The sequence below is a fragment of the Puma concolor genome, chromosome C2, assembly GCF_028749965.1.
Source record: "Puma concolor isolate L17-30 chromosome C2, mPumCon1.1.hap2, whole genome shotgun sequence".
Taxonomy (NCBI): Eukaryota; Metazoa; Chordata; class Mammalia; order Carnivora; family Felidae; genus Puma; species Puma concolor.
Genome location: NC_141675.1, coordinates 141,744,147 through 141,771,284, shown reverse-complemented (window position 1 = coordinate 141,771,284; position 27,138 = coordinate 141,744,147). Strand labels below are relative to the sequence as shown.

Sequence of the window (27,138 nt, the reverse complement as noted above, 5' to 3'; positions counted from 1 at the left end):
CTGGAAAGATCTCTATTTCACTTTTGTTTTTGAAAGACGTTTTTGCTGGGTATAGAATTATAGGTAGAAGTTTTCTGCAGCTACTTTAATGATGATGTTCCATTGTCTTATTTGCATGGTTTCCAATAAGAATGCTAATACCCTTTTCTTTATCTCTGTAAATAATATATCTTTTTTTTTTTTTAATCTGGCCACTCTGAAGATTTTCTCTTTATCACCAATTTTGAGCAATTTGATTATGATGTGCCATGTGTATTTCAATCAGCTATTTATCCCATATGGCTGTTTTTTGTGTCCTACATTGTAGCTTTCACATCTAGAAGTTTAGTCTGGCTTTTGTTTGTTATTTTCATATCTCTCATTTCTTCACCTAAGTTTTTAAACTTTTGGAATGCATTTATAGTTACTTTTAATATCTTTGGTTGCTACCTCTAATATCAGCTTTGGGTCAATTTTGATTGATTTTGTTGATTGTTTTCATTATATGTAGTATTTTCCTTCATCATTTCATACCTAGTAGTTTTTTATTGGCTGTCAGACATCATGAACTTGACTTTGTTGAGTGCTGGGTACTTTCGTACACCTCTATTTTTTTTATATATATTTTTTAACGTTTATTCATTTTTGGAGAAAGAGACAGAGACAGAGTGCAAGCCAGGGAGTGGTAGAGAGAGGGGGAGACACAGGATCTGAAGCAGGCCCCGGGCTCTGAGCTGTCAAGCACAGAGCCCGACATGGTGCTCAAACTCACAAACCACGAGATCGTGACCTGAGCTGAAGTCAGACACTTAACCGACTAAGCCACCCAGGTGCCCCTGTATACCTCTCTTCTTGAGCTTTGTTCTGTAATGTTAAAGTACTCAGAAACGGTTTGATCCTTTTGGGTTTTGCTTTTAAGACTTGTTAGGTGGGTTCAGGGCAAGTTATCAGCTTATGGCTCATTCAGCAATACAGAGGTAAGATTCTTCTGAGTAATCTACTGTGAACACTGAGTTTTCCCATCTGGATGGTGGGAACAGGTGCTATCCCTGACCCTGTGTGAACACCAGGCGCTGTTGCCGCTAATCTTTTTGGGTGTTTTTTTTTTCCTCCATGGTCTCAGCTGGATTCTTTCACTTGCATGCTTTGATCATGAGTCAGCTACTTTTTGCATAGGGACATTATATGCAAATCTGGGTTCTCTGAGCAACTCAGTCCTCCCCAGCACTCCTGCATTTCTAGAGCTCACCTCCTTCATGTCCCCTTTCTCAGTGTTCACTGTCCTTCACCTGATGTCAGATGTCTTTTAGAAGCATAGTTCTGTATATTTTGTCCATATTTTGGTTGTTACAGGCAGTCGGGTAAATCTGGTTCTCATTACTCCATCTTGGCTGAAAGCAGCAGTTGGCATGTATGATGTGACTAAACCAAAAAGTCTCCCACTTACACTGATTCTCCTCATTTTGATTTTTCCTTTGATGCTAAAGTTACAGCCCAGAAAGCTCTGAGGAACCATAGAAGAGCTTCCAGTACTCTTGTATAGATAGTGAGATTGAATTGACCTTGTTCTACCAGTGACATCACTGAGATTGAGTGTCTGGTCCGGGGTGACACCACCACACTGGTTCATGGACAGGGTGGAGCTGTCACAGCCGACCACTGGAGTGCCTTCTTACTAGACCACACTTCCTCTCTGAACAAAAGGCTTTTGAAAAAGAATATCACATTAGCATTTGCATGTTCTATTCAGAAAAACAGTCTCTGTTCTAGCACTGTTCGGTAAAATCCTGTTTACATGCGTTTGGAGAAGAAGTTCCTTGGTTACTCTCTTTTTCTAGGGTACTCGATTTTGGAGTCAGGGCCGTTAGGATCGTTCGCCAGAGCAGGGCTGGGTGTGGGTGTTGAGACCAGAATCTCAATCACTGACAGTTTACTGGAATGTTCCAGCTGAAAGTCCGGTCTCTGAAGTAGGGTCTTTGCAGTGTGGTCATTGATGGAGCTAAAAATCAGATGGGGACTGAATGGAGTCCTGAACCAAAGCACATTTCAGAATTTTCAGTTCTGTCCCATCTGCCATCACAGGAAAGATGGTGATGAGAAGAGTATTTGCCAAAGCTTCCTGTATTACCAAAGGGGATACTTTCAGACTGGTCACAATCGTATTCATTCTGGGCCTGTTGATCTCTTCATGCAGAATTAAACATCATGTTAATTTGAAATAAAAATTAAAGACTGGATTAGGGGCTATTTTACTGTCAAAAAAAATCAGATTGTTGTTGATTGATCCAAGAAGTCTATTGAGTTCTTCCCTGGAAACGCATAAAACTCTCCCATGTAGTAAAAACTGGGGCTGGATAGTCATGGGGCTGCAATCTTGCTATCACCTGCCATTTAAAAAAAAATTCTTTTTTAGGGGCGCCTGGGTGGCTCAGTTGGGTGGTGTCTGACTTCAGCTCAGGTCATGATCTCATGGCTCGTGAGTTTGAGCCCCACATCAGGCTCTGTGCTGACAGCTCAGAGCCTGGAGCCTGCTTCGGATTCTGTGTCTCCCTCTCTCTCTCTGTCCCTCCCACCTTCTCTCTCTCTCTCTCTCTCTCTCTCTCTCTCTCTCTTCTCAGTAATAAATAAACACTAAAGAAAATTTTAATTAAAAATTAAATTTAAATTAAATTTTAAATTTTAAATTAAAAATAAAAATAAAAAATTTTTTAACATTTATTTATTTTTGAGAGACAGCATGAGTCGGGGAGGGGCAGAGAGAGAGGGAGACACATAATACAAAGCAAGCACCGGGCTCTGAGCTGTCAGCACAGATCCCAATGCAGGGCTCAAACCTACTAACTGTGAGATCATGACCTGAGCCCAAGTCAGACACTGAACAGACTGAGCCACCCAGGCACCCCCATCACCTGCCATGTTTAAGTTAATGAGCATCTTATTTAAATTTTATTTCAAGTGTTTATTTTAACATATAGCTGGACCTGGCTCTGCACTTCGGAAAAAATGCAAGAAAATTCTAAGTCCCCTTTTAAGGACTTTTCTGTATTCCTGTTAAAAGACAAATCAGGAGCATGCCGGTTACTGTCCAAGGAAGGTGGCATCTTATGTTGGAGCCATAAATACATTTTTCTGAGATCTCCCTCATGCTTAACACAGTGCCTGGAAAAGATGAAGTATTCAGTAAATGTTAGTTGAATATAGGAAATGAATTAGTCAGTGTTTTTTCTGTGGATTCTATAGCTAATAGAACCTTCAAAATAATTATCCCCTTAACCCTGACCATACTGTGCCCGTCCCGGCCTTGGCACATGGGAATCTGAAACAACATGGATTGTTTTCATCTTTGAGGCTCATATTTAATCTGTATTTTTATCTATAATTTTGAACCCAAGCTTGGAAGTGTCATCTGATGATGTTTTGATGATGTTTTCATGCAGCTAGAATTCCTTGCCGTACTATGAATTTCATTTGTGAGTCCCCATGGCTGTGTGTGCTTTATGTTCTAAAATTTCCTTTTTAATTAATTATGTGCCTGCTGGCCATAACCGTAAATGGCTAATCTAAAAGTGCATTGGAATTATACTTAGAATTTTGCCATGTCCAAATACTTCCAACATCACAGGAGATAAAACAGTTGTATTTCCTCAGGAATAGTTTGGTCTTTGCACTCAGGATAAACTATTAATCTGTAGAAGGCGAGTGACTCTTCTAAGGACCAGCCCCTTTCATTTTAACTCTTTTCTTAAAGTTTCCTTGGAAAATCAAGGAGTTGCACCCTTTCTCTTTCCCCTAGAATTGTTAAATTCCTCTCCAGAGTTGCATCACACATGGTCAGCCTTCCGCCACTCTTCGATCACTACCAAACTTAAGTACAACTTAAAACTAAATTATCATTTGACCACCAGATCTCTCTACCTATGCTTCTTACTTCTTACTTTATCAGAGCTCATATTCAGTCACCTTACGGCCTCATGAATGATCAGCTGAATGTGATCTGAGCCTTCCTTTTTGTAACTGTCAGGATTCCACTTCACAGACGGAGAGAAGACGAAGCTGTTGCCTTACTGTCCATCATTCTCTTCAATATGCAGACCAGTTAGCCTTTAGCAGGCCCCCGTACAGTTAAACTAAAGGCTAGATCAGAATTTCTTTTTAAAATAAACATGGTAGGCTGAGGTCTGAAAAAACTTAGGAGTTCCTAATTAGTAAGAATTGAAATGTGTTAAACATGGGAGCCAAATAACAAAAGCTTTCTTTATAATTCAGAGATTCTCAGTGTCTTTACAGATACTTATTCCAGATCTTCCATTAGACAGCGTTCTAATTATCATCTTGACCACAGAGGACTTTGAAGCATTTTCTACATGGAAGTGAGAATGAGGAAATGTTTTCGTGTAGATCTGTCTTGTCTGTGTGCCCCTGGTGTTGTGTGTTTGTGGTGGTGGTGGTGGTGTTTTCCAGTGTCTCACAATTGCGGTCATCTTCTGTGCGCTAAATTAATTTCATGCTTATATCGGATGCCTCACATTCACATTCAGACTTCCAACATTCAGCTGAGGGGTAAGAAGTTCCTTTAGCACCAACACTCTTTCCTTTCTCATTTCTGATTAGTTCAGCCAAATGTTAAATTTCCTGAGGTTCCGGAAAACTGCCTCATAGAATTCCTTGGTAGGGCATTAATGTAACGACTTGTGAGATTTATCATCAAGGAACATGGTTTTGTCCCTAGGTGGAGATTTTGCTCAGTGCTGTTTAGTGAATTCTAACAGCAGGGAAATAAATATCCAATAACAAGCAGCAAAATCATTGGAGAAAATCAAGGACAGAAATTCATGAGTGCGAAACAGAGGCGTTTAACTTGGCCATTTTAAAAAGTTTTCCTGGGGCGCCTGGGTAGCGCAGTCGGTTAAGCGTCCGACTTCAGCCAGGTCACGATCTCGCGGTCCGTGAGTTCGAGCCCCACGTCAGGCTCTGGGCTGATGGCTCAGAGCCTGGAGCCTGTTTCCGATTCTGTGTCTCCCTCTCTCTCTGCCCCTCCCCCATTCATGCTCTGTCTCTCTCTGTCCCAAAAATAAATAAATGTTGAAAAAAAATTAAAAAAAAAAAAAAAATTAAAAAAAAAAAAAAAGTTTTCCTGTAACCTTGCAAACTGCCCTTCTCCCTACAACTCTTCATGTTCTGCTAATCGCTTCGGGTCCAAAAAGAGATATGAGCATTTATAGAATATATGCAGACAGCATGCATCCACATGCCAAGGTAAATCTGGTACATCTGCACCTCAATATAAGGGACAGGAAATAAGTTAAAAACCATTTGCCTAGTTCTTCATATGTGAAGGACCTGAGACAGAAGAGTCCCAAGATGTTTGAGGCATTCTATCCTCAAGCTTTCAATATAATACAAACTTTGTAAAGCTGATATGAATGTACTTAAAAGACTGCTAGGTTGAAAATCACCTTTGAGAGATATAAGTAATTATCTTAAACCTTACATATTTACTATTCATCCATTCATCATTCATTTATTTTTAGTTGCAATTTGTAAAATTGGTGGGCACAAGGAGACTCATTAACTTGAGAGCTTTTTTTTTAATTTTTTTTTAAATTGTATTTATTTATCCTGAGAGAGACAGAGATAGTGCAAGTAGAGGAGGGAGGGAGGGAGGGAGAGAGAGGGAGGGAGGGGGAGAGAGAGAGAGAGAGAGAGAGAGAATCCTAAGCAGGCTCCACACTGCCAGCACAGAGCCCGAGGTGGGGCTCAGACTCACGAAAGCATGAGATCATGTCCTGAGCCGAAACCAAGAGTCAGATGCTTAACCGACTGAGCCACCCAGGCGCCCCTAACTTAAGAGCTTTTAAGGACAGACCCAGTAACAAACAGATGGAAAGGAAAACAGGAGAATTAGCATTCATTGGACAAAATCCTACAGACTCTGCCCACTGATTTGCACACTATTTCCATAAAACCTCTTAATATGACCCCCTTACCTTGCTTTGAATCTATACCAATCTTGATAGACGGATCTAAAGACCAGCAGGCGATATGGAACCAGAGACGCTAGTGCTTTCTGTTTTTAATTGATTAAGTTAAACAGAAAATTACGAAATATGTAGTAAAGGCGTTAGCTTGAAAGCTGTCCTGTGCCCCTGAATCCACATTCATCCCCCGGATTCCCTCCACCGCAGAGCCCTGCTTTAGGACTGCCTTCAAAGTCGGAAGGGCTCTTCATCGGATACTGTCAAAACCTACAGCACTGGGATGTCCTGTTTCTTTCCGGGATAGGTTGCATGTACACATTTATATGATGATATCTGTTTTCATTTCATCCTTGAAAATCAAAACCCATCACGAAAACGTAAATGTTTTTCAGACAAATGCATAATAGCGCATTATTTAACGACGTAGGGGTTACTTACCTTTCTGGCCTCACAGACGTCTACCCTGTGGGGGCAGATAGTAGCCCGGGTCTTCCCCTTAGAAACATGCACGCACATGATGTTCATCCACTGATCAATTTAATTGCATTTTGGGTTTTTATAAGCATTGTTTTGGGTTTCCTCGCATTAATGTTTCCAGTAGGTCAAGGCGCTGTGGTTAGCTGGAGTATGAGGAGAGGGGGAAATTAAAAGAGATATGAAGGTACGTGTCTTTGAGCGTGGTGCAGCCAGTTGGAGGATGTGGGAAGCAAAAATGCCAAAATGCAAGTATGGAGATGCAAAATGGAAACATACTATTTTACCTCTCTTCTAAAAAGTCAAGATTATGTCACAGTTGGCATTTGTAGGGTGATCAGACCAGTTGGCAAATCTTTGCAAAGTTCTGTGGTATCCTTTCAAACGTGCTTCGTTTATGGTTTCTTCCATTAACTCCGTAGGCTTTGCCTTTGGGGTTGTATCAATAATCCAACTCGTCACGAAGAGCTTCAGCGTGTTTCACTGCTTGCCTAAATAAGAATTGAGTACCTGCAACTCCAGAGAATTTCTGGCCCTTCTTGGCTCTCAGCTTGGTTGATCTAAGCTCCGCATCCAGTGGATGCTACAGTTGATCCAAAAGCATTGATCCTGGGTTTGGATCAGGTGCTGAATTTCAGTTCTGTATGCTGTCTTCGCTGATTTATAGCTGTGGTCTGTGTGACTCTACTCTCAATATTCTGACACCAAATGTGAGGATTTTTTTCCCCCTCACATTTGATAATTGTGACACTCCCCATCATTAGCATAAACCCTACAGATTGAGGGCTCCGTCCTACCAGACTGCCCCCCCATTTCAGCCACCCATCCCAAGCCTCAGATTTTCAGTCACATTTTTTTCCTTCTGACCAACCAGTTATGCATCAGAGGTTCCCACGACCCCCTTCTTGGGTTTGATAATTTACTAGAACAACGCACGGAATTCAGATCAGTGCTTTACTTACTGTTAGCAACATATTCTAAGGGATATAACCCAGGAATAGCCAGATGGCAGTGACACATGGGGCAAGGCGTAGGGGAAGGGATGGGGCACTGGGATGTCCGCTCTGTCTGTGCTCTCCTGGCGCCCCACTGTGTTCCCCAACCGGGAACCTGTCTGAACCCCACTGTGAGCATTTTTTTTTTATGGAGGTTCCATTAGGTAGGCACAACAGATTAAATCCCCGGCCTCTGGTGACTGAACTCAATCTCCAGTCCCTCTCCCCTCTCAGGAGGGTGGAACTAAAAATTCCAAACCTCCAATCACTGGGTTTGAACCATCCTCCAAGAGTCACTGGGAGAGTGTACCAAAGATAACACTTTATCGCTTCAGGGGTCCTAGAAGCTCCTGTGGCAGGAACCAGAGGCTCAGACTGAATATTCTGAAAAAAGATGCTCCTGTCACCCTTGTCACTCAGGAAATTACTAGAGTTTTAGGAGCTCTGTGTCAAAGACTAGGGAAAGAGACCAAATAATAGATTTCCTTATGATGTCACTGTACCCAGAAAAAATTATTTCTGACAACTAGATTAAAACCACTCTTATTTTCTAAATTTTATAGCAGATGTCAACACCTGTCTTTAATTCCCAGGTTCGCCATCCATAAAACCTGTAACTTGGAACAGACGACTTAATTGAAAGGATTCTTCCTCCTTCATTTGCAAAATGGGGTTAATTGTTCTCTTTTACAATTAGCCTTGTTCTAGCTTTCTTAGCCATATTAGAGAAACAAAAGGATTAATCAGAGGTTGGGCTGAGATTGTGAAGTAGGGAGATACCTTCCTCCCTGAGAAGAGAAAGGCTAGAATATACTGTAAAAACACCAGAAACGGAGGCTTTGTTGCCGAGTCCCTGTTAGGAAGTCCACTTCCCTGTGGAGGAGGGAAGGGGTAGAAGATGACTTTCTGTTCTCCTGGGGGCCACCGTCTTCTGTTAACAGCACAAGGCCAAGAGCCGAAGCAGTTACCTGGATAGGCCGGGAGGGGAGGATATCTAATGCCTCCCTGTTCTCCAACCTTGAGAAATACTGAATGGAGGCAGGCCCAAGAATCTGGTGCCATTTCCCCGGCCGCTTCCTCAAGACTTCCTTCAGTGTTCAACTTGGCGTAGAATTGTCATTTGCCTTCGTAAACTCATTTTAAACTACAGAAATCGTGTATGTGCTCTTCTGAAGAAAGGAATGTGGATGAATTTTGCAGTGAACTTTAAACATTTAGTTCAACTCCTAGCTTTAAAGACAAACACAGCTGTGATCCAAAGGTTCCCGTGGACGCTTCTCTGTCTCTTTTATCCCCCAGATTTTTCTTGCAACAGTGAAGGTACTTGTGAAATGCTGAAATTCTGAGGGCCAAAGTATCGAAAAGAACTTAACTAAGACCATCTCAAGCAGAGAAAGGTTTAACTCTAAGGGTGTTTTTTAAAACCTGCACAGAAATTGTATACATTTTACACTTAGATGCTTAAGATTTCTTGAAATCCAAGATGAAAATAATGGCCTCAGCCTGTTTGTGAAAACAGGAGAGACTTGTGTTTTCTTGATAGGCAATTAAGTTTCCTGGTTACATGGTTAGAAACCAGTGGGATGCAATTTAATGCTCCAGGAGGCGGCTTTCTGAATAAGTCCCTAGCCACCTGGAAAGTTTCGGGTGCTCCTCCTAAAGTGACCCATTTATTTCCTCCTCCCTGGTGAGATTACACCCAGTGCCTTTAAAGACTCTTGACATATCATTCCCTCTCCTTGGGAAAATGGCTTAAGACACAAGTGTATTGTGATAAGATGCCAGATTTCCAAATCAAGCATAAAGCATGGAGTAAAATAGGATCAGTTGGCCATGTTTTAATATGCCTCCCACATGAACTACACATCCAGACATGATTGCATGGAATCAGTTAGACGTGTGTGATTGACCCCAAGTCCAGCAACACGAAATGTATGAAATTGCATAAAAACCCAGTGAAAAGGCAATACAGTTGAGAAGAGGGGAAATCATTTTTTTTAATGTTACATTTTATAGAGGAGGGCCATGAACTTTCTTTCAAAATTATTTACATCAACCTGGCATCAAAACCCAAACCATAAGACGAGCTATGTCATCTTTTGAAATTAATGAGATGAATTCTTGTTGATATTAGTTTGAACGTGCCATGGAGTGCATGAAATATTTTCTGGGAAGTGTTCCTCGTTAAAACAACGTTCTAAAGGACTCCAGCATACTGGATAGATAGGTCAAGTGGGGTTGAAAAATCAGTATGTCTCATGAAAATCGGGAGTGCGTCTTAGTGGAGAGATGCTTATTATCAACTCAGATACCATGAAGGATAGATTTTGTTACTGGAACCACGCGTGAAATTACAATTAGGTCTAGGTTATTCAATAATTTATTTTTTTTTTTATTTTTATTTTTTTTTATTATTTATTTTTGGGACAGAGAGAGACAGAGCATGAACGGGGGAGGGGCAGAGAGAGAGGGAGACACAGAATCGGAAACAGGCTCCAGGCTCTGAGCCATCAGCCCAGAGCCCGACGCGGGGCTCGAACTCACGGACCGCGAGATCGTGACCTGGCTGAAGTCGGACGCTTAACCGACTGCGCCACCCAGGCGCCCCTAGGTTATTCAATAATTTAATTAACAAACATTTTTAGCAACCAGATTGTGCCAGGATCTGTGCCGGCAGCCAGAGTTATGCTCTTGTTCCAAGAAAAGAAAATGGTTAACGTTCCAAAAGATAAATCTTCTATTTTAGGTTAAATCTAATCCATTTTAGTAATGCCCAGTCTCAATCCGTTAAGAAATTCTTTTTGAAATGATTTTTGAAAATGCATTGTGATAGTGAAGTGAATTTAGTGCAAACTGAAAAGTGTCACATCACATGCAAATAGACACTTGGTTGTTATGGGCTAAACACCCAGAAACAGTAGTGACGATAAAAACGGATTGGATGTAATTAGTCCCCCCGGGGCAGATCTTTTCCTTTTATTTTCTCTGCTCTTTGCTATAAATTTTAATAATAAGATCAGTCATCCTATGCCAGTGTAATCAGATTGTAGTATTTATATGTACAATATGTAAATTGTGAAATAAGGGAAATTTGTCAGAAAAAAAAACGTGATTTACTAGTTACGGAAGATTTAAAGACTTGAGAATGATTGGAAGTAAATGCATAGAGGTTAAACACAGGTTCCTTACACTCTGTTTCCTGTGAATATGTTTGAATCACTGAATTCTTACGCTCGTATTTCTAATCATCCGAACAATCTTGTCATAAATGTAACTATTGTGACAATAGTAGAATCAGTTACTTTAAGAGAATACATTTCTGTAGAGATTTTTTTTTCTCTTATTTTTGTATATTACTGTGTTTTTAATTACAATTTTAAGAAACTTATCTTTGTCTTAGCATAATGAAATAAACCCCCAAGAGATTCCCTTTTATCCTGAAATGTATGGATGAAATGCATGGATGGTACATCTCTAGAAATAACTAGTTTTAATCCTTGGTAATTCTGTATTCTGGCTAAAAGTGGTAAAAGCAATTACTTCTTTGATTAAAATATGCAATGAATCATATACCAAAGGCAACGCCCTTTTTGGCTTTTTTTTTTTTTTTTTTTTTTTTTTTTTTTTTACTTAAAGCAAATGAAAGATATAAAAGCATAGAGAAATGTTAATGTTTTTCTTTGTTACCTAAGAATGATATTTGTTTCTCAGGTGCAGACATAACCACCATTTTATTTGGTGTGATATATCTGCCTGTTCCAACATAAGAGCTAATCTGATTTTTTTTTTTTTTTCATTTCTAAGCACGATTCTTAGAAATGTGTTTGCATGGATGCATCAACCAAGCAGAGCCATGTAATTCATTTATTGAGGGGCATGGTAATGTCTTCCTGAATTATCTCATGTCCCGAGGCGTAGGCATTAGGAAGAAAAAGGCTTATGTGTATATTAGACACACACACACAATGTGTGTCTGAGCTCATATAAACAATGATGAGGTCATAGCTTACAATGGGCTCTTAGGGCTCATTATTCTTGCAGGAGCTTTGTTTCCTGGTAAAGTGAGGGCAAGCCATGCTAAGGCCTTGGGGAATCATGAGATCCTGGTGTGCTTCTGGTTCATTGTCAAGCTCTAGGGATTTGTTGGGGGAAGTTAGAAATATATTTCTGAAATGAAGAAATGTTGGTGTTAAATAAGATAAGCAATTTTAAACATGTGAACACAATGACCATTTAATTTTCCATCTTAATAGGCGATAAGTAAGGAAGGATGGATGGAGAACTAGAATCTGTGCGTGTCATAAAAGCCTAACTTTTAACTAATACCTTTAATCGTTTTCTAGTAATCCTAAACAAATTGACAAAGGACATTCCTGTCTTGCCATTTCGCCTCCCTACATCTGACACAGTAGCTGAAAATGGAGTGCCAGAAAGCAGGAACAGCAGTTGAGAGACTGAATAAGCTAAATCTGGATGGTCTTCTGCACAATGATAAGAGCGGGTGTGATCATGTCCCCAAAGAATATCATCTGAGCTTATAAGCACTAGAGATTTAGGCGAGGACTCCTAGAACAGACTCATTTCTAACCACTCAATTATTTCTCTCTGTATTCAACTATGCAAGTTGCTTTTGGAATTATTTTTAGCTTGACCCATGTTAGAGTTTCCTTGAAAGGCATGATCACATAGCTGATCGGGAGAACAGGGTTAAGAGCCAGAGCCAGACTCTCTGTTCTCACTATACCACGGACTAGCTCTGTAACTAGCTGTGTAACCAGCCATATAACCCTCTACCTTCTTTGTGCTGTGTTTTATCTATGATAAAACCCCAGCCATAGGGTTGATAGGAAGATTTGGTGAGTTACTATGCATAAAGCACATGGTCTCACTCATTCATATAAATAGCCAATAAGTGTTGAGCTGTTACTGCTTAGAGGAAAGAAAAGGGGCTGGGCATTGGAGGCAAGGACTGAGTGGAAGAAATAGATGTGTACTGTGCACCTGCTGTGAACTAAGCATTACCCTCGACAGCTAACGCAGAACGTGGTTAATACTCAGTGTACTCTGTATGAAAGATACTCTTATCTGAATTGCACAGAAGAAAAATTTGAGGCCTGGATAATATGGGGGACTCTCAAATTCATTTTAAAATTCATGTTAACAGTAATAATTTGCAAGTGGGAATGTGTGCTGTTTTGGGCGATAGTGGAAGAAAAAGGGGAGACCCAAATGTTAGTTGTCAGAAGTTACCCCTCCATTGTCCAATTTGAGATTCGGCTTTAATGCAGTAATGACAAGACCAGTGTGGCGCCTTTATATTCTGGTGCACATGCTCTTTGGTGACCGGCGTTTCAAGACAAAATGCCTTATAGAAACATTCATAGGTGACTGGCTGCAAAATAAATAAGAAGGAAAGAAGGTTATAAGAAAGCAATCCTTATGTTTAATTGAAGTCTTTTTTCTTATATGAACTCTTTAAAAGAAAAAAAATTTCCATTTTCCTCAAAACAATGAAGCCTTTTCAAGAGAAAATAGAGAAATAGAGCTAAGAAAGCACATGCAGTCAGTCAGCTTGCACACATCAGGGGCAGGGACATTGTGAATAGATGCAATTAGATCCTTTCTGTCTCCAGCCTTGGAGGGATCATCGTGATAGAAATAGAGGGAATTATTTATTTTTTTTATATTAAATATAATTTACTGTCAAATTGGTTTCCATACAACACCCAGTGCTCATCCCAACAGGTGCCCTCCTGAATGCCCATCACCCACTTTCCCCTCTCTCCCACCCCCCATCAACCCTCAGTTTGTTCTTAGTATTTAAGAGTCTCTTATGGTTTGCCTCCCTCCTAGAGGGAGTTTTTTAAAGGCCTTGGTGTTAAATAACAAGCAAGGGGATCAAGGGTTTGTAATATCCTGACTGCACAATCCTGCATATAAAGTATCCATTACATTCAATAATATGCTGCCGTTAAACGAATTGTCTTTTAAATATATACATACATACACACACACACACACACATATGTACATATATATAATCAATGTAGCTGGTCAGTTGTTATCTCTTTTATTACTTTTCTGCTCTGGGGTTTAAAAGATCATTCTCTGATTTGTAGATTCAACTAGACTTCAGAGTACAAATGAGAATTATAATGATGCATTGCCAAAAGCTATGTTGCTAGCTGTGATGTCTGCCTTTTTTTGGAATTAGGGAGAAATACGTTTCTTGTAGGATGAAAGAAATAAGGCAGATGAGCACAGGCTTATTTTCTTTTTATTGTATTTGTTTCCTTTCTTAAGTGTAGGAAGGTGGCCTGCAGACAGCTAAAGCAAGCAAGTACAGGGTACCCTCTCTGCATCAGGCACTGGGTACTATGTGATCCCTGATAAAGAAAGACCAAATCTGGCCCTTAAAGATGTCACAGTTCAAGAAAGCAGTCAGAAACATAAGTAATTGGGGGCGTCCGGGTGGCTCAGTCACTTAAGCATCCGGTTTTTGATCTTGGCTCAGGTCATGATCTCATGGTTTGTTGGATCCAGCCCCACGTCAGGCCCTGTGCTGAGAGCAGAGCGCGGAACCTTCTTGGGTTTCTCTCTCTCTTTTCCTCTCTCTCTCTCTGTCTCTCAAAATAAGTAAACTTTAAAAAGAAAATACAAGAGAAATAATTTAATAGACTGTGGTAAGTGCAATAATGGAGATATATGTAGCATTTCATGGGGTATAAAAAAAGGATACCACTTCTCCCCGGGATATTGGGGAGGTGACCCCTAACTCAGCCAAAGGAGAAGAGCAGGAACATCCCATAAAATGCTACAGCCTTCACCCTACGCCCAATATACCATCTCTGGAAATGAATTCTGTACCTTCCAGCTAGTTTTCAAGGTGCCCATGACCTGGTTAGTAATAACTGGGTTTGCCCAAATGGCGAAAATTCTATTCCTGACATGAACTTTCATAGGGTTCGTTTGCTTGTTTGTTTGTTTTAATGAAGAAGAAATGTGTATCTTTGGAAATCACTTCACAAAATCACATAGTAGGATGCTATAGTAGAATACACATAGCAATGGAATCATTGAAGGCAAAGGAGCCTTTGTCCTTTTTTTATTAGGATGAATGTTTTCAAGTAACTCTAGAGTAAAAATGAAATATAACCAATCAGGAAAAAAAAAAAGCACCTAAGAAACTTAATTGTTGCTGAAAGAATTAGAATCTGATGGCATAGAAAGAATTTAATTACATTTCAAAGTAAAATAACTACAGTTTCACATTGGCCTTTCTCCTGGGAAACTAACGTGCCTGAAAGCTTGTGAGTTATTCCTTGGCCTACAAATTAGTAGTGGTTAAGTTGTCTATTATTTTTCTCATCTTGATTATTGTATTTTATATGCTACTGGTGATGGGGTTATTTCTGCAGTGTTACTATGGAGATAACCACTAAGACTACGCATGTAGAAATGTAGTCTTACATATGCCCCTATGTGTTTGGTTGGGGAGAGGGGAGGGACCTAACGTAAATATTACAGCTCCAAAATCATCTCTTTGGGGCACCTGGCTGGCTCAGTTGGTTGAGCGTCTGACTCTTGATTTTGGCTCAGGTCATGATCCCAGGGTTGTGGATGGAGCCCCACATCAGGCTCTGCGCTGAGCATGTAGCCTGCTTGAGATTCTCTTTCTCTCTCCCTCTGCCCCTCTCCCCCCCTTGCACATACTCTCTCTCTCTCTCTCTTAAAAATAAAAATCATCTCTTTCTGTAGCAGTATACTGCCATTTAAAAAGAAAATGTTGATTATGGACAGTCATCCTGTATGCCGAATGCTAAATGCTCTTGTCAAAATGAAAAATGGCCAATCAACTAAGTAATTACCCATTAAGAAAGTAGTGGGAAAATTGCAAAAAGATGACTTATAATCCTTTCACATGATGGGATGAGTTCGTAGGATCTCTGACCCAGAACCCCTGGAAGAAGCAGTATTTTGCACAGACCTGAAAGGTGTGGGTTTTTTTTTTTTCCACGACAGCCTCGTCATGTGTTCAACATGCTAAAGAAGTATGTCCGCGCTGAACAGAAGGACAGGCAACACACCCTGAAGCATTTTGAACACGTACGCATGGTGGACCCAAAGAAAGCTGCTCAGATCCGGTCCCAGGTGAGCACTGAGTGTGGTCATCATGTGCAACCTTGATAGCACAGTGGCCTTGCAAGGTATTCCCTGAGTACTTATGGGCACTTGACCTCTGTAGCAAGAGTTCTTTAATACCTGGTAAATTCTACAGGCTTGTCTTACACCAACATGGGCTTTGACGTTTCCTGATTTATGAAAATAATAAGGAATATAAAAATCCCGAGTGTCCATGGTGCCGATTCTTAAGGATCCATTTAAAACTCTGATGACTAAAGTGAAGAAAACCAAAGTCGTATTAACCAAAACCTCTAAAATTGGTTCAATTAGATTGTGACGGGCAATCATAAATTCCACTGCTACCACAGTGCTTGGATATAAATGGGAGCCTAGGTGAAGCCCTTGTAATAATGTGTTTTATTCACATTCCCAATGGTTGACAGATGAAATCTACCTCTGGCAATCTGAAATTTTACATTTCCTGAAATAGAAGAATTTTAAACAGGTAGGTAGGTGGGTAGGTCGATCAATCGATCGATCGATAGAAAAAGAGGGAGGAAGGAAAGGACGGAAGGGGGGAAGAGAAAGATCCAGTCAAATTGAAATGTGTTCCTATCTTTTGGAAAATTTGTGCAGAAATTAGAGCATTAGGGGTTACTTAGGGAGTCTAAATATTAGGAATCAGTGTTGGGCAGAAATGCTCTTTTCAGTTGGCCTTGTAATTTATGGCTCCAAGCATACAATACAATAGGAACTTGAAAACAGCTCTGAAGTTAGAGAATAAAAAAATGGAAGAACAAGAAAAATAAGAATGCCCTTTTAGGTCACAAGTTCCAGCATTTTGTCAGTTTTATTTTGGAAATTTGTATCTATCTGTGGTGCTCGGTGAGGAAAAAACTTTTCCCTTTATCGCAGGTTATGACACATCTGCGTGTGATTTACGAGCGCATGAACCAGTCTCTGTCCCTGCTCTACAATGTGCCTGCCGTGGCCGAGGAGATTCAGGATGAAGTTGGTAAGTCAGCTGCTCTTTTCATGCCAAACCTTTAAACATTGTTCTCTCCTGTAGGAGAAAATCAGGTAACTGAGTTCATCTGCAGCAGGAATCTCCAGTGCTCTGATCTATGGAAGGAAAAAGAACAGACTTCGCTTTCACAGTGAAAGATCTCGCGGGGCAGGGCGGGGGGTAGGGGGGAAAGAACTAATCATAACCTTACACGTGGGCATGATATTTCCATTTTATGGGTGAAAGAGCTCAAACCTAGAATTTAAGAAACTTACTTGCCTGTGTCACATGTCCTCCGTAGTAGAACAAGAGCACAAAACCGTGTCTTCTGACATGGAAGTTCAGTAACCGTTCTTTCTGATGCCCCGCCCCCAATGGCCATGTGTGTTCTCTGAACCGTGTTGTTGTTTAAACTTCAGTAAATACGTGCCTCTCATCTTTAATGAAGCCTTTATTTTGACATAATCACACACTCATGGAACACTAATACAGAGAGGTCCAGTATACACATCACCCCCCTTCCTCAACAGTAACATCTTACAGAACTATGATACGTCATCAAAACCAGGAAATTGGCGTTGTGTGTCCACTGTCTTTTATGTCCCTAGTTTTCCTAACGTCATATTTAATATTTCAAATCAGTGCGTTTTCACATTTTTGTTTTTCTTAGAAAGGGAGTGAAGTATCGCGTAATATCATTCTCCACAACCCGCCCCCCGCCCCCGCCGAATGCCCATATTTGTTTGGCTTTACCACGCAAAAGCCCATAGATGGCAGTTATGTTAATGAATCTTTCAATCTAAAGGAAATGTATGTGTCCTGGAGATTGGTCCATCAACTGTCAGGAAATAAGCAATATATCCCTGTCTGTAACAAACCTGCCCTTTGTTAATTGGGTTGGAAATAGAGGTAGGTTGTCTGAAATCAGAACACCCAGGATGTTGTAGATGGGTAGGCCCATTACAGGAATTCCTCCTGTAAAAGTGCCTGAAACACCACTTGGCTTGCTTTGTTACATTTCGTGCCAATGCTATTGTACTCTTTCTTTTCTAGCTCAGTCCTGCCTTGTAAATATTGTGTGTATTGCTCTCAAGTACTCGGCATGTATCAGGTGATGGTGGTCTGCTCATACTGTGTGTTAACAGATGGATTCAAGTATCCTTCAGGCTACATGGTTAAAAAAGAGACTTCATGATAGTGTTCTCTAAACTTCTACTCAAGTCAGTGTTGACCAAGATCTTAAGAGGACAGTCTGGAGAGTTTTTACTGTAGACCATGGATTGAAGACAGGCTTTCCAATTAATCTTTCATGCTATTATATTTCTAAAAGAAATGAGTATTCTTGTTCGATGTATTTGGGGATAGAAAATTGGAAGGAGGGGCGCCTGGGTGGCTCAGTCGGTTAAGCATCTGACTTTGGCTCAGGTCATGATCTCGCGATTCATGAGTTCAAGCCCCGCGTCGGGCTGTGTGCTGACAGCTCAGAGCCTGGAGTCTGTTTCAGATTCTGTGTCTGCCTCTCTCTCTGCCCCTCCCCTGCTCATGCTCTGTCTCTCTCTGTCTCAAAAATAAATAAAAACATTAAAAAAAAAATTAAAAAAAAAAAAATTGGAAGGAACCTTTAAATACTGTGTGTTGAAGAAGTATAAGAAAGTCCTCCAGGGTCGCGTGGTTGGCTCAGTTGGTTAAGCGTCTGACTTGATCTCACGGTTCATGGGTTCGAGCACCTCATCAGGCTCTGTGCTGACAGCTTGGCGCTTGGAGCCTGCTTTGGTTTCTGTGTCTCCCTCTTTCTGCCCCTCCCCAGCTCACTAGCTCTCTCTCTCTCTCTTTCTCAAAAATAAACATTAAAAAAATAAACATAAGAAAGAAAGTCCTCCAATAAGTTGTAGAAGGGACAAAATCAAAGAAATCATCACTCTTAATGAAGTGGAGTTCAGATCTTCTGGATGAATGCATTTTTGCCTCATACCTATCTTAATAAGCTTATTTTCTTATGTGTCTTCAACTGAGATGCTATTAGTAATACCAAACTATAGGGGAATAAGCTATTGCAAAGGATTAGAAAGTTAATGACCTCACCCAGTAATTATGGTGGACTCTTTCTCACTAAATTATCAGAGCTTTTTATTCAGCAAAATGCTACTGAAAACAGTGGCCACTCATGAGTTCCACTTCCACAGAACAGATGGTGATTCAGCTATCTTGAGTGTTGTAAAATGCCCAAGAATAGGACAATACAGTGAACTTCAGATCTCAGTTGACAGGGAGGATATTCACATAATTTAGAATCATGGGATTTTTTTTTCTTACAAAAAAACAAGCCTCAACTCTGAAGTTGGATTATGAGCATGTTGTTTAAAAAAAAAAAAAAAAAATTGTCCTTCTAAATGTACTAGATATCAAATCCTAAAATAATCTTTAAAAAAAAAAATCCTTCTTGCTTCCATTTTTAAATGGCTGTTTTCTGTAGAACAAGGCGTTTGCCTTAATGAATGTCCATGAAGTAGACCTATTTACCTCCGATTAGAGCTCCCAGTATCAAAGCTATGGAAGAAAGCACCCTGGGGAGAATGCCTTTTCTGGATTGAGCTTAGTTATCTTCTTCATTTGAAGGAAGATTTAAAAATAACGCACTTTTAGGGGCGCCTGGGTGGCTCAGATGGTTGGGCAACTGACTTCAGCTCAGGTCATGATCTCACAGTTCGTGGGTTCAAGCCCCACGTTAGGCTCTGTACTGACCGCTCAGAGCCTGGAGCCTGCTTTGGATTCTGTGTCTCCCCCTCTTTCTGCCCCTCCCCTGCTCACTCTCTGTGTCTCTCTGTCTCTCAATAATAAATAAACGTTAAAAATTAAAAAAAAATAACTCACTTTTAAAGGACGAATCTAGATGAAAGAAGGTCGGCAACAGTGCTAATCTGTTTAAGCAGAGTGGGAGCCCTTCGTAGTATTCTCTTTCCTTTTGTAAAAGTTTTAAATTTTCCACGGTAGAAGTTGTTGGGGTTGGTGTTTGTTTGGTTTTCAGCCTACTTTCTAAATAGGATCTTCATAGATTTCTTTCAGTTTACTTCTTGTACTCTTTCTAATAATTTCGGATAGTCTTTGTCATTAGTCTGACTTGCATTTTTAATATAATCAGACTTTAAATGTTTATTTATTTTTTGAGAGAGAGATAGAGAGCAAGCAGGGGAGGGGCAGAGAAAGAGAGAGAGGATTCCAAGCAAGCTCCACACTGTCAGCACAGAGCCTGACTCAGGGTTCAGGCCCATGAACCATGAGATTGTGACCTGAGCCAAATCCAAGAGTTGGATGCTTAACCGACCAAGCCACCCAGGAGCCCCTATATAGTCAAATTTTAGATTTAGAGCCAGTTCTGTGCAAGTAAGAAGGATACTAAAATTTAGATCCACTGGCAAAGCAAGATTGGAAGTACCTGTGAATGCATGCCTGCTGTATAAAAGTTTGTGCTTATGAATGTGGGCAATTAGGACATGTTTAATGCAGTAAAATATCTAGAGAAAAAATAACAGTAGTTTTATTAAATAAGGAAAACAGGCGCTCTTGAAGGGTTTTTGCCAGTCTCAGGAACTGCTGGAAGCTTTAGTGGCACAGCTGTATCTGTTTCACTAAATTTATGTTCCCATTAGAGTAGAATTCTCTGATAGGAACAAAAATGAGGAAGAAACTAGCCATAGTAGAAAGAAGGGAAGGGCATGGATTGGCATGAAATTTGTACAAACGGTAAAGTGACTGACTGGACCATAGCATTCATCATGCCAGTGAATTCGGCTCTGGCCTTGTTCGCCATTTTGCTTTCCTGAGGAATCCGCTCTGTCTGTGCTATTTCACTGTTAACCCCAGGAAATTCCAAATCCCTAGGTCTAGCAACAGCCTGTCCACTAAATCCCAGTAACATATCCCAGACTATCAGAATATCCCACACATTGCTCACACTTCAGCCAGTGTGTATAAGGAAGAAATCACTGTATTTCTCTTGAAATTGATTCATACTACAGTCTCCATTATGGGTTCTCCCAGTTGACCTATATTTATCCATGACACCTTCCTCTCCTGCAGCCATGATTTCTTACCATTCTCAAGACCTGTAAATGGTTCTTCCTTGTTTCAAAAATGGCACCCTTCAATACTCAACTGAAATGTCCATGCTCCTATAAAACCTTGACTAGTGTATAGGGAGCAAGAGAGAAGGGCTGGTAGTTGAGTGACAGCCATGTAGCAAACTAATGCGTATGTGTTAGGATGATGTTGACAGTCCAAGTTGTTTGTGAACATTCACCCTTGAGGTCCAGGGCCACCACATACAGATGCGGCAGGTGGTTTAAGTGAAGAGTACAGCTGACGTTCTGCATCCCACTCACAGAGCCAAGCCCTCTGATGTTGGGCCATGTCCACTTGAAGAAGCAGAGCTTTCTTGTAATTCACCCAAATGCAGCATGGGAGCTGGCGACAACACTGATGAATTCAATGATAGCATCCGCCGTCTGCAGTTGCAAAAACCAACCGAACCTTAGAGAGAGGTTGCTAACTCGTCCTTACAGATTGTAGTGGTGATGGTGACGTTGGACCCAAGGTCTACCCAAGTCCAACATTCGTGCTTTCTCTGCTACCCGTTCTCCTCTCTCACGTAGAATTTTCTTCTGCTTAACCACAGCGTCTAAAGCACCATGTATCCACCTCTAACACTCCACTTGGTATTTAATTCTTTGTTTACATGTCTACCCACCCCACATCCTCTTCCCGGACACGTCTTGGTCTTCTTTGCATCCTTAGGATCTAGCAGAGGACCTGGTGTTTATAGGTATTAGTAATTGTAGACAAGGTTGAAGCAAATCCCCAGGCTGCAAGATAGATGCTCCTTCACTTAGGTTGATCAGATGGACTCCTTCATAACCCCAAAGACCCACCCTGAGCTCCTTCCTTAGCGTCTAACAATGTTGCACCAAACAAATCTCTTTCCTTGGCTACAGCATCCTCTGTGGCTGTAAATGATCAAGCCAACAAACTGGGTGCAGTTGGCAAAGGTATCAAAGCAATTTGATATAATTTCCATGACCCTCTGCTCTTTGGTTATCTGTCCAATTCACATACTTTGACACTCGGCTTACTAAGTATGTTGTCTGGTTTGACTCGCCTGTCGATCAGAGTCTGAGGCTATTTATTTGATTTGCTTCCCCAGTAAGTAGGATTATCAAAATGGCCCTCTTAGTTTTATAAAAGCTTCTTTTCTTATTATTTTATAACAATTTTTCAGTTCGGTTTGAATTATTATGTGCAAGTTCCCAGGCACAGCCATATATTACTTAATGTTTTCCCTTTAAAAAAAGTCATTTGCATGCAAATCATGAAGTTTTATTGCAAAAAAAAAAGGGCTTAAGACATTGTAGACGGGAAAAAATCCCCTCATTCATTTAAAATAGCTGTTTAGGACTTTGCTTTTCATTCAGCAAATGATAGAATCCATATTTTAATGAAAATATGCACCCTCTTGAGTGTCCATATTCTGTTTTAATTGTCTTTTAACCCTTCCAAAAGGCAGAGTCCCTTCACCTCTGCTGTTCAGCTCAACCTTCACGTTGGCAAATTGCTATCTCAGAATGGTTGGGTTTTTTTGCCCTTTGTAATCTTCCTTAAGTCTGTGCTAAAAGGATTCTTTTCTACCTTTTCTATCAGCTCTGAGGTTATTTATCAAACGTGCTTCCTTTTGCAGCTACCTCAAGGCTAAAACTATTGGGGCTCACAACTGAGAGATGGCTGTATCGCAGAACGCGGTGATAACCAATTTATGAGAAAGGCAGTAGGAAGGAAAGGGGAAAGGAAGGCATAATTGTTTCATACCCTGGGATTGTTTTTTTCCTTTTAGCATTCAAAATTAATAAAAACACGTATTATTATAAAACAGATGTTGGAAGGATCTCTGGCTGAATAAATCCACAGTGAATGGGGTAGGATTGAAATATGTGGCAGGAGACCAAGAAACTAGTGCTAATGAAAGAATGCTTCTAATTTATTATTACAATTTTACTGTGGCCTCTTGATAAAATGTTCTACTCTTTGGGAAAAATTCAGCATGTTTATTTCAAAGACAGTGTTTCCATTCTCTGCCCCTAACAAACCTATTGATTTTGGGATTTAATGAATCCAAAGTAGTCTAAGTTTAAAATAGAATATTTATAGCACTTGCCAAACCAACAGAATGGGACATTCATTTGTACCGAGAATTTTAAGTATCCTTATATGTATAAGTCTTAGTCAAGGAAGGGAATCAAGGAGAAAATAAATCCTAAGAGAAAGTGAGAGAGAGAGAGAGAGAGAGCTATCAACTTATTCGACTCAGACTCTTCATTTTTCATAACGAATGACTTCTCAATTAGGTAGATTTTATATTTATTTTGTTTTATTTTATTTTATTTATTTTAGAGAGAGTGTACACGAGGAGGGGGAGGGGCAGAGAGAATCCCAAGCAGGCTGTACGCTCAGCCTGGAGCCCAACTCAGGACTCCACAACCCTGGAATCATGACCTGAGCCGAGAAAGTCAAATGCTCAACCGACTGAGCCACACAGGCACCCCTGGGTTTGTTTCTTGACTCTCAATTCCATTCCTTTGCTCTGTATGTCTGTCTTCTTACAGTATGACATGGTTTTGATTACTGTAGCTATGTAGTAAGTTTTGAAATTGAGAGGTATGAGTCTGCCACCTTTGTTCTTTTTTTAAGATTGTTTTGACCGTGTGGGGCCCCTTGCTTTTCATATGAATTTTAGGGTCCTTTTTTTCCCCCATCTCTGCAAAAAAGAGAGTGGCAATTTTAAAAGGGATTGCATTGGATCTGTAGATCAATCTGGGTGGTACTGCTGTTGTTTTTAAAGCACCATCGCTCCTTGAAGAGGTATCCATTATGAGATGATTCCACTCTGACCCCATTTAAAATGAGGGTAACTAACTGTCTAGAAGTAGGAGGAAAATTAATTTAGCAAACTGTCACCTTTTACTCGGAATTTTGCTTTTTCTTTAATTACGATGAGCAGTACACATCAGTAGTTTTTGTCTGTTGTCGTGTGTGTGTGTGTGTGTGTGTGTGTGTGTGTGTGTGCACCCTGACCACGTGGGTGAAGCTGAAGCAGTGCCTTCCACACTAAGCTCTACCAATTCCTCTGATGGTCCAGCGCAGCTCTGCAGTTTTCTATTAACTCATCAGCTCTTACGTATGGCCCTATAATTTGAATCAAATTCCAAAAAGAAATCCTTAGCAACTAAAAATGATTGAGGAGTAAAGTTTGACCACAGTGATGGCTGCTAGGCTACTTCTTGGCATAGAACCTTACAGCAGATGTGTCCTGAATTTTTTTTTTTTTTGGTCGAGTCTTGGGAACAACCAGTGATTTTAGACTGGAAGAAAGCTGGTGATTTTGTTTTCTGCAAGCAGCTGCCGTCAAGGTCCGTATTTTTAAAAAAGGAGAAAAAAATGGCAGTATTTCTGCCACCCTGGATATAGAGATGCATTGAAATTGAGATTAATTTTGAAATATATTTCCACAAAGACTCACCAGGAATGAGATGGATGTGTTTGCATGTGAGGCAAGGTATGGAAGGAATGTTAATTTGCCTCTTGCTGTTTAACTCAGAAACACATTTGACAGTGTATTCCCCTAGTTAGCCCCATTACTTTTGGTTACCTGTTCTCCTGTCATATATACTGTGGGCTGCTTGAGAAAGTCAGTCATGGACAGCGGGGAGCCATTTCTGATCGAGAATAAGAGATCAACCCATGAACCTGTTTCAAATTATGAGGCACTTGTGCAAAGGAATGTTGACTGGGTATGAATCAAAATACTATTCAGAAAGAATCTTTTGGACTGAGAGTCAGAAACCAAGTGGTCAGAGGCCCAGGACAGGGGTACTACTTAATTTCAACTATTATGCACAGATTTATTGACCTAAAACAGTGGGTTTAAAATAGCCTATTTAATATGTTTAATTTTTTATAAATATTATTTATTTACCTATGCTCGTGGAAACATGAGTTAAGGGCACCTGGTTGGCTCAGTTGGTTAAGTGTCCAACTCTTGATTTCGGCTCAGGTCATGATCCCAGGGTCATGGGATTGAGCCCCGGGTCAGGCTCTGTACTGTGCATGGAGCCTGCTTGGGATTCTCTCTCCCTATGCTCCTCCCCAACTCATTCTCTCTCTCTCTCTCTCTCTCTCTCTCTCTCTCTCTCTCTCTCTCTCAAAAAATAAAAACATGAGTTATATCTTACTGCATCTTGGACACAGTAAATGGTAATGGTGACTCCCTATATCGTGTATGGCTCTGTCTTTGCTTTTGGTTTAGGTGGCACTTAGAGCAGTCTGCCCATCTCCTCAGAGCAGATGGAAGAACCATGTGTTCAGCTTCCTCTTTAACAGTGAACTTGGTAAAGCTGGTCCAAAGACCCATAGAGACCAGAGATATTATCATCTCCAGGAAGGAAGAAGGGGCAGCTACCAGATTCATGCCTCTCGGAAGCAATAGCCTGAGCCAGTCTGGCCTTGGCGAACTAGTCGTGTCTTCTCTTCCAGAGGCTGTAACAGTGAGGTGTGGCCGCGAGGCCATAGCCAGCTGCTTCTGAAGCTTTGCCAAGTTATGGAGGAACTTCCTGGGACATGAGCAGTGGAGGGCTGAGAGTGCAAGAGAGAGCATCTCATGTTAATATGGCTGTACTTACTAGCACTTTGTACTGTTTTCATTTAGGAAACTCTAGAAGCAAACCAAATTTCACATTCTGGGTTTAGGGCGGGGGTTTTTTGGGGAGGTTGAAAGATTGCTGTTCACAATTTTAAATTAGTCACTCTTTTGTGAAAAAACGTACCTTCATTTTGTTGAGTACTAAGACTCAAAAGAATTAAAATGGGTTTTCTCTCAAATGGTAGTCAGTTTATGTGATAAAAAGGAAGGTGCCAATATGCTCTTTTTGATATGACATACACCATAAGAAAAGTAGTGTGTCTGTAGCTGGATATGAAGGCATTAGTCGTTCATTAATCATTCATAATGTGACCTTTCTTTATTACATTAAAACTGTTTTCTTTACCCAGGCACCTGGTGGCTCAGTTGGTTAAATGTCTGGCTATTGATTTCAGCTCAGGTCATGATCTCACAGTTCGTGAGTTCAAGCCCCACATTGGGCTCTGTGCTGAAAGGCGCAGAGCCTGCTTGGGATTCTCTCTCTGCCCCTCCCTGCTCTCAGTCTCTCTCTCTCTCTCTCTCTCTCAAAAAAAAAATATTAAAAAAGGAAAACTTTTCTTTACTTAATGACTATGACCAAACAACATACACTTCTTGCCGTTTGTAAGTCTCCAATGATACCAGTAAGTCATTTTCTAAAATTTTCACTTATGAAACTTTGTTCATAACTTTGTTACAGCTAATAGTTACAGTTTTTAAATTGTTACAGTTTTCTATTATCAAACAGATTTTATTAAAGAAAAAGAAAACTAACGATACCTTTGCCACTGACCTATCACTAACAAACGCTGCAGTTCTCAGTAACCACTCACAGAATTTGTAAGCAGTACTAGAAGGTTTCAGAAGTATCTCCGTGGGGCTTACTTCAGTAGCACACCTGCTAAAATTGAAACAATGAAGAAAAGATTAACACGGCTCCAACACGAGTATGAGATGCAAATTTCTGGAGTGTCCCATATTTTTTTTTTATCTCACTTATATCTAGAGTATAACTAGAGGTATCTGGCGTAATAAATTCAGAGACTGAAAGTTGAATAGTAATTGTCAGGTCCTGGGGGAAGGAGGAAATGGAGAGTTAGGGTTTAATGGTGCAGAGTTTCAGTTTAGGAAGATAAAAAAGTTCTGGAGAAAGATGGTGGCGATGATTTCATGACACTGGCTGTATTTAATGCCAATGAACTCTGCACGTGCAAATGGTTAAAATAGTAAGGTTTGTGTTATGTAGGTTTTGCCATAATAAAAGTACATACACATTTACTTATATCATTTGCTGTGGTAAACAGCAAGGGAATCCAAGAATCAAGGATGTTGGGTCTTCCATAAGTATTTATTAAATGCCTACCATATTCCAGATTCCATGCTCATTGGTAGATATAGTGCAGGTGTAGAGCACAATCTTTCCTACTTAGAATCTACCTGGGGAGACTTTGGGTAAAGATAGTCGGGAAGGAGACTTTGCTCATTAAGCTGAGGGATGTCGATTGCCATGTCTCTTGATATTAGGTAGTAACATCTGACAGCCATTCCTTCCTTACTCACTGAAGATTATTAGAGGAGGGAACCTTAGTTTTCAGCTGGCTCAACTACATCGTTTCATAAGCTCGGAGAAACGGTGATGTGCCCAGCATCGTACGTCTGCTTAGTAAGACCTGAAGACCCACTCCGTTCTGATGTCTTTGTATCCCCTGGTATTTGTTCTACCTCACCGCTGACACCTAGCTAAACAAAACTGGGTTTGGAGATTTACTTATTCAGCCTCAACAACTTTTCTTTGAAAGTGTCCCCTCTTTCAGCAGATATGACTCAGGAGAGATGGCTTCCAAAGTTCAAAGACCCAAC

The 27,138-nt window shown here is 40.5% G+C and overlaps 1 protein-coding gene and 1 non-coding gene across 8 annotated transcripts in view; both read left to right on the top strand.

Annotated features, from left to right (window-relative positions):
• The window catches only part of APP (amyloid beta precursor protein), a 271,815-nt gene that overhangs the window by 195,615 nt on the left and 49,062 nt on the right, over positions 1 to 27,138 (top strand). For all 7 annotated transcript variants that reach the window (XM_086675790.1, XM_086675789.1, XM_086675788.1 and 4 more), the window contains 2 exons: positions 15,449 to 15,577; positions 16,466 to 16,565. In XM_086675790.1, the coding sequence (XP_086531916.1) occupies positions 15,449 to 15,577; positions 16,466 to 16,565 (229 nt within the window). The remainder of the gene's footprint in view (positions 1 to 15,448; positions 15,578 to 16,465; positions 16,566 to 27,138) is intronic.
• Positions 26,156 to 26,262, top strand: LOC112850564 (U6 spliceosomal RNA). Its single transcript, XR_003222682.1, has one exon. It is a non-coding gene; the product is annotated as a U6 spliceosomal RNA (small nuclear RNA).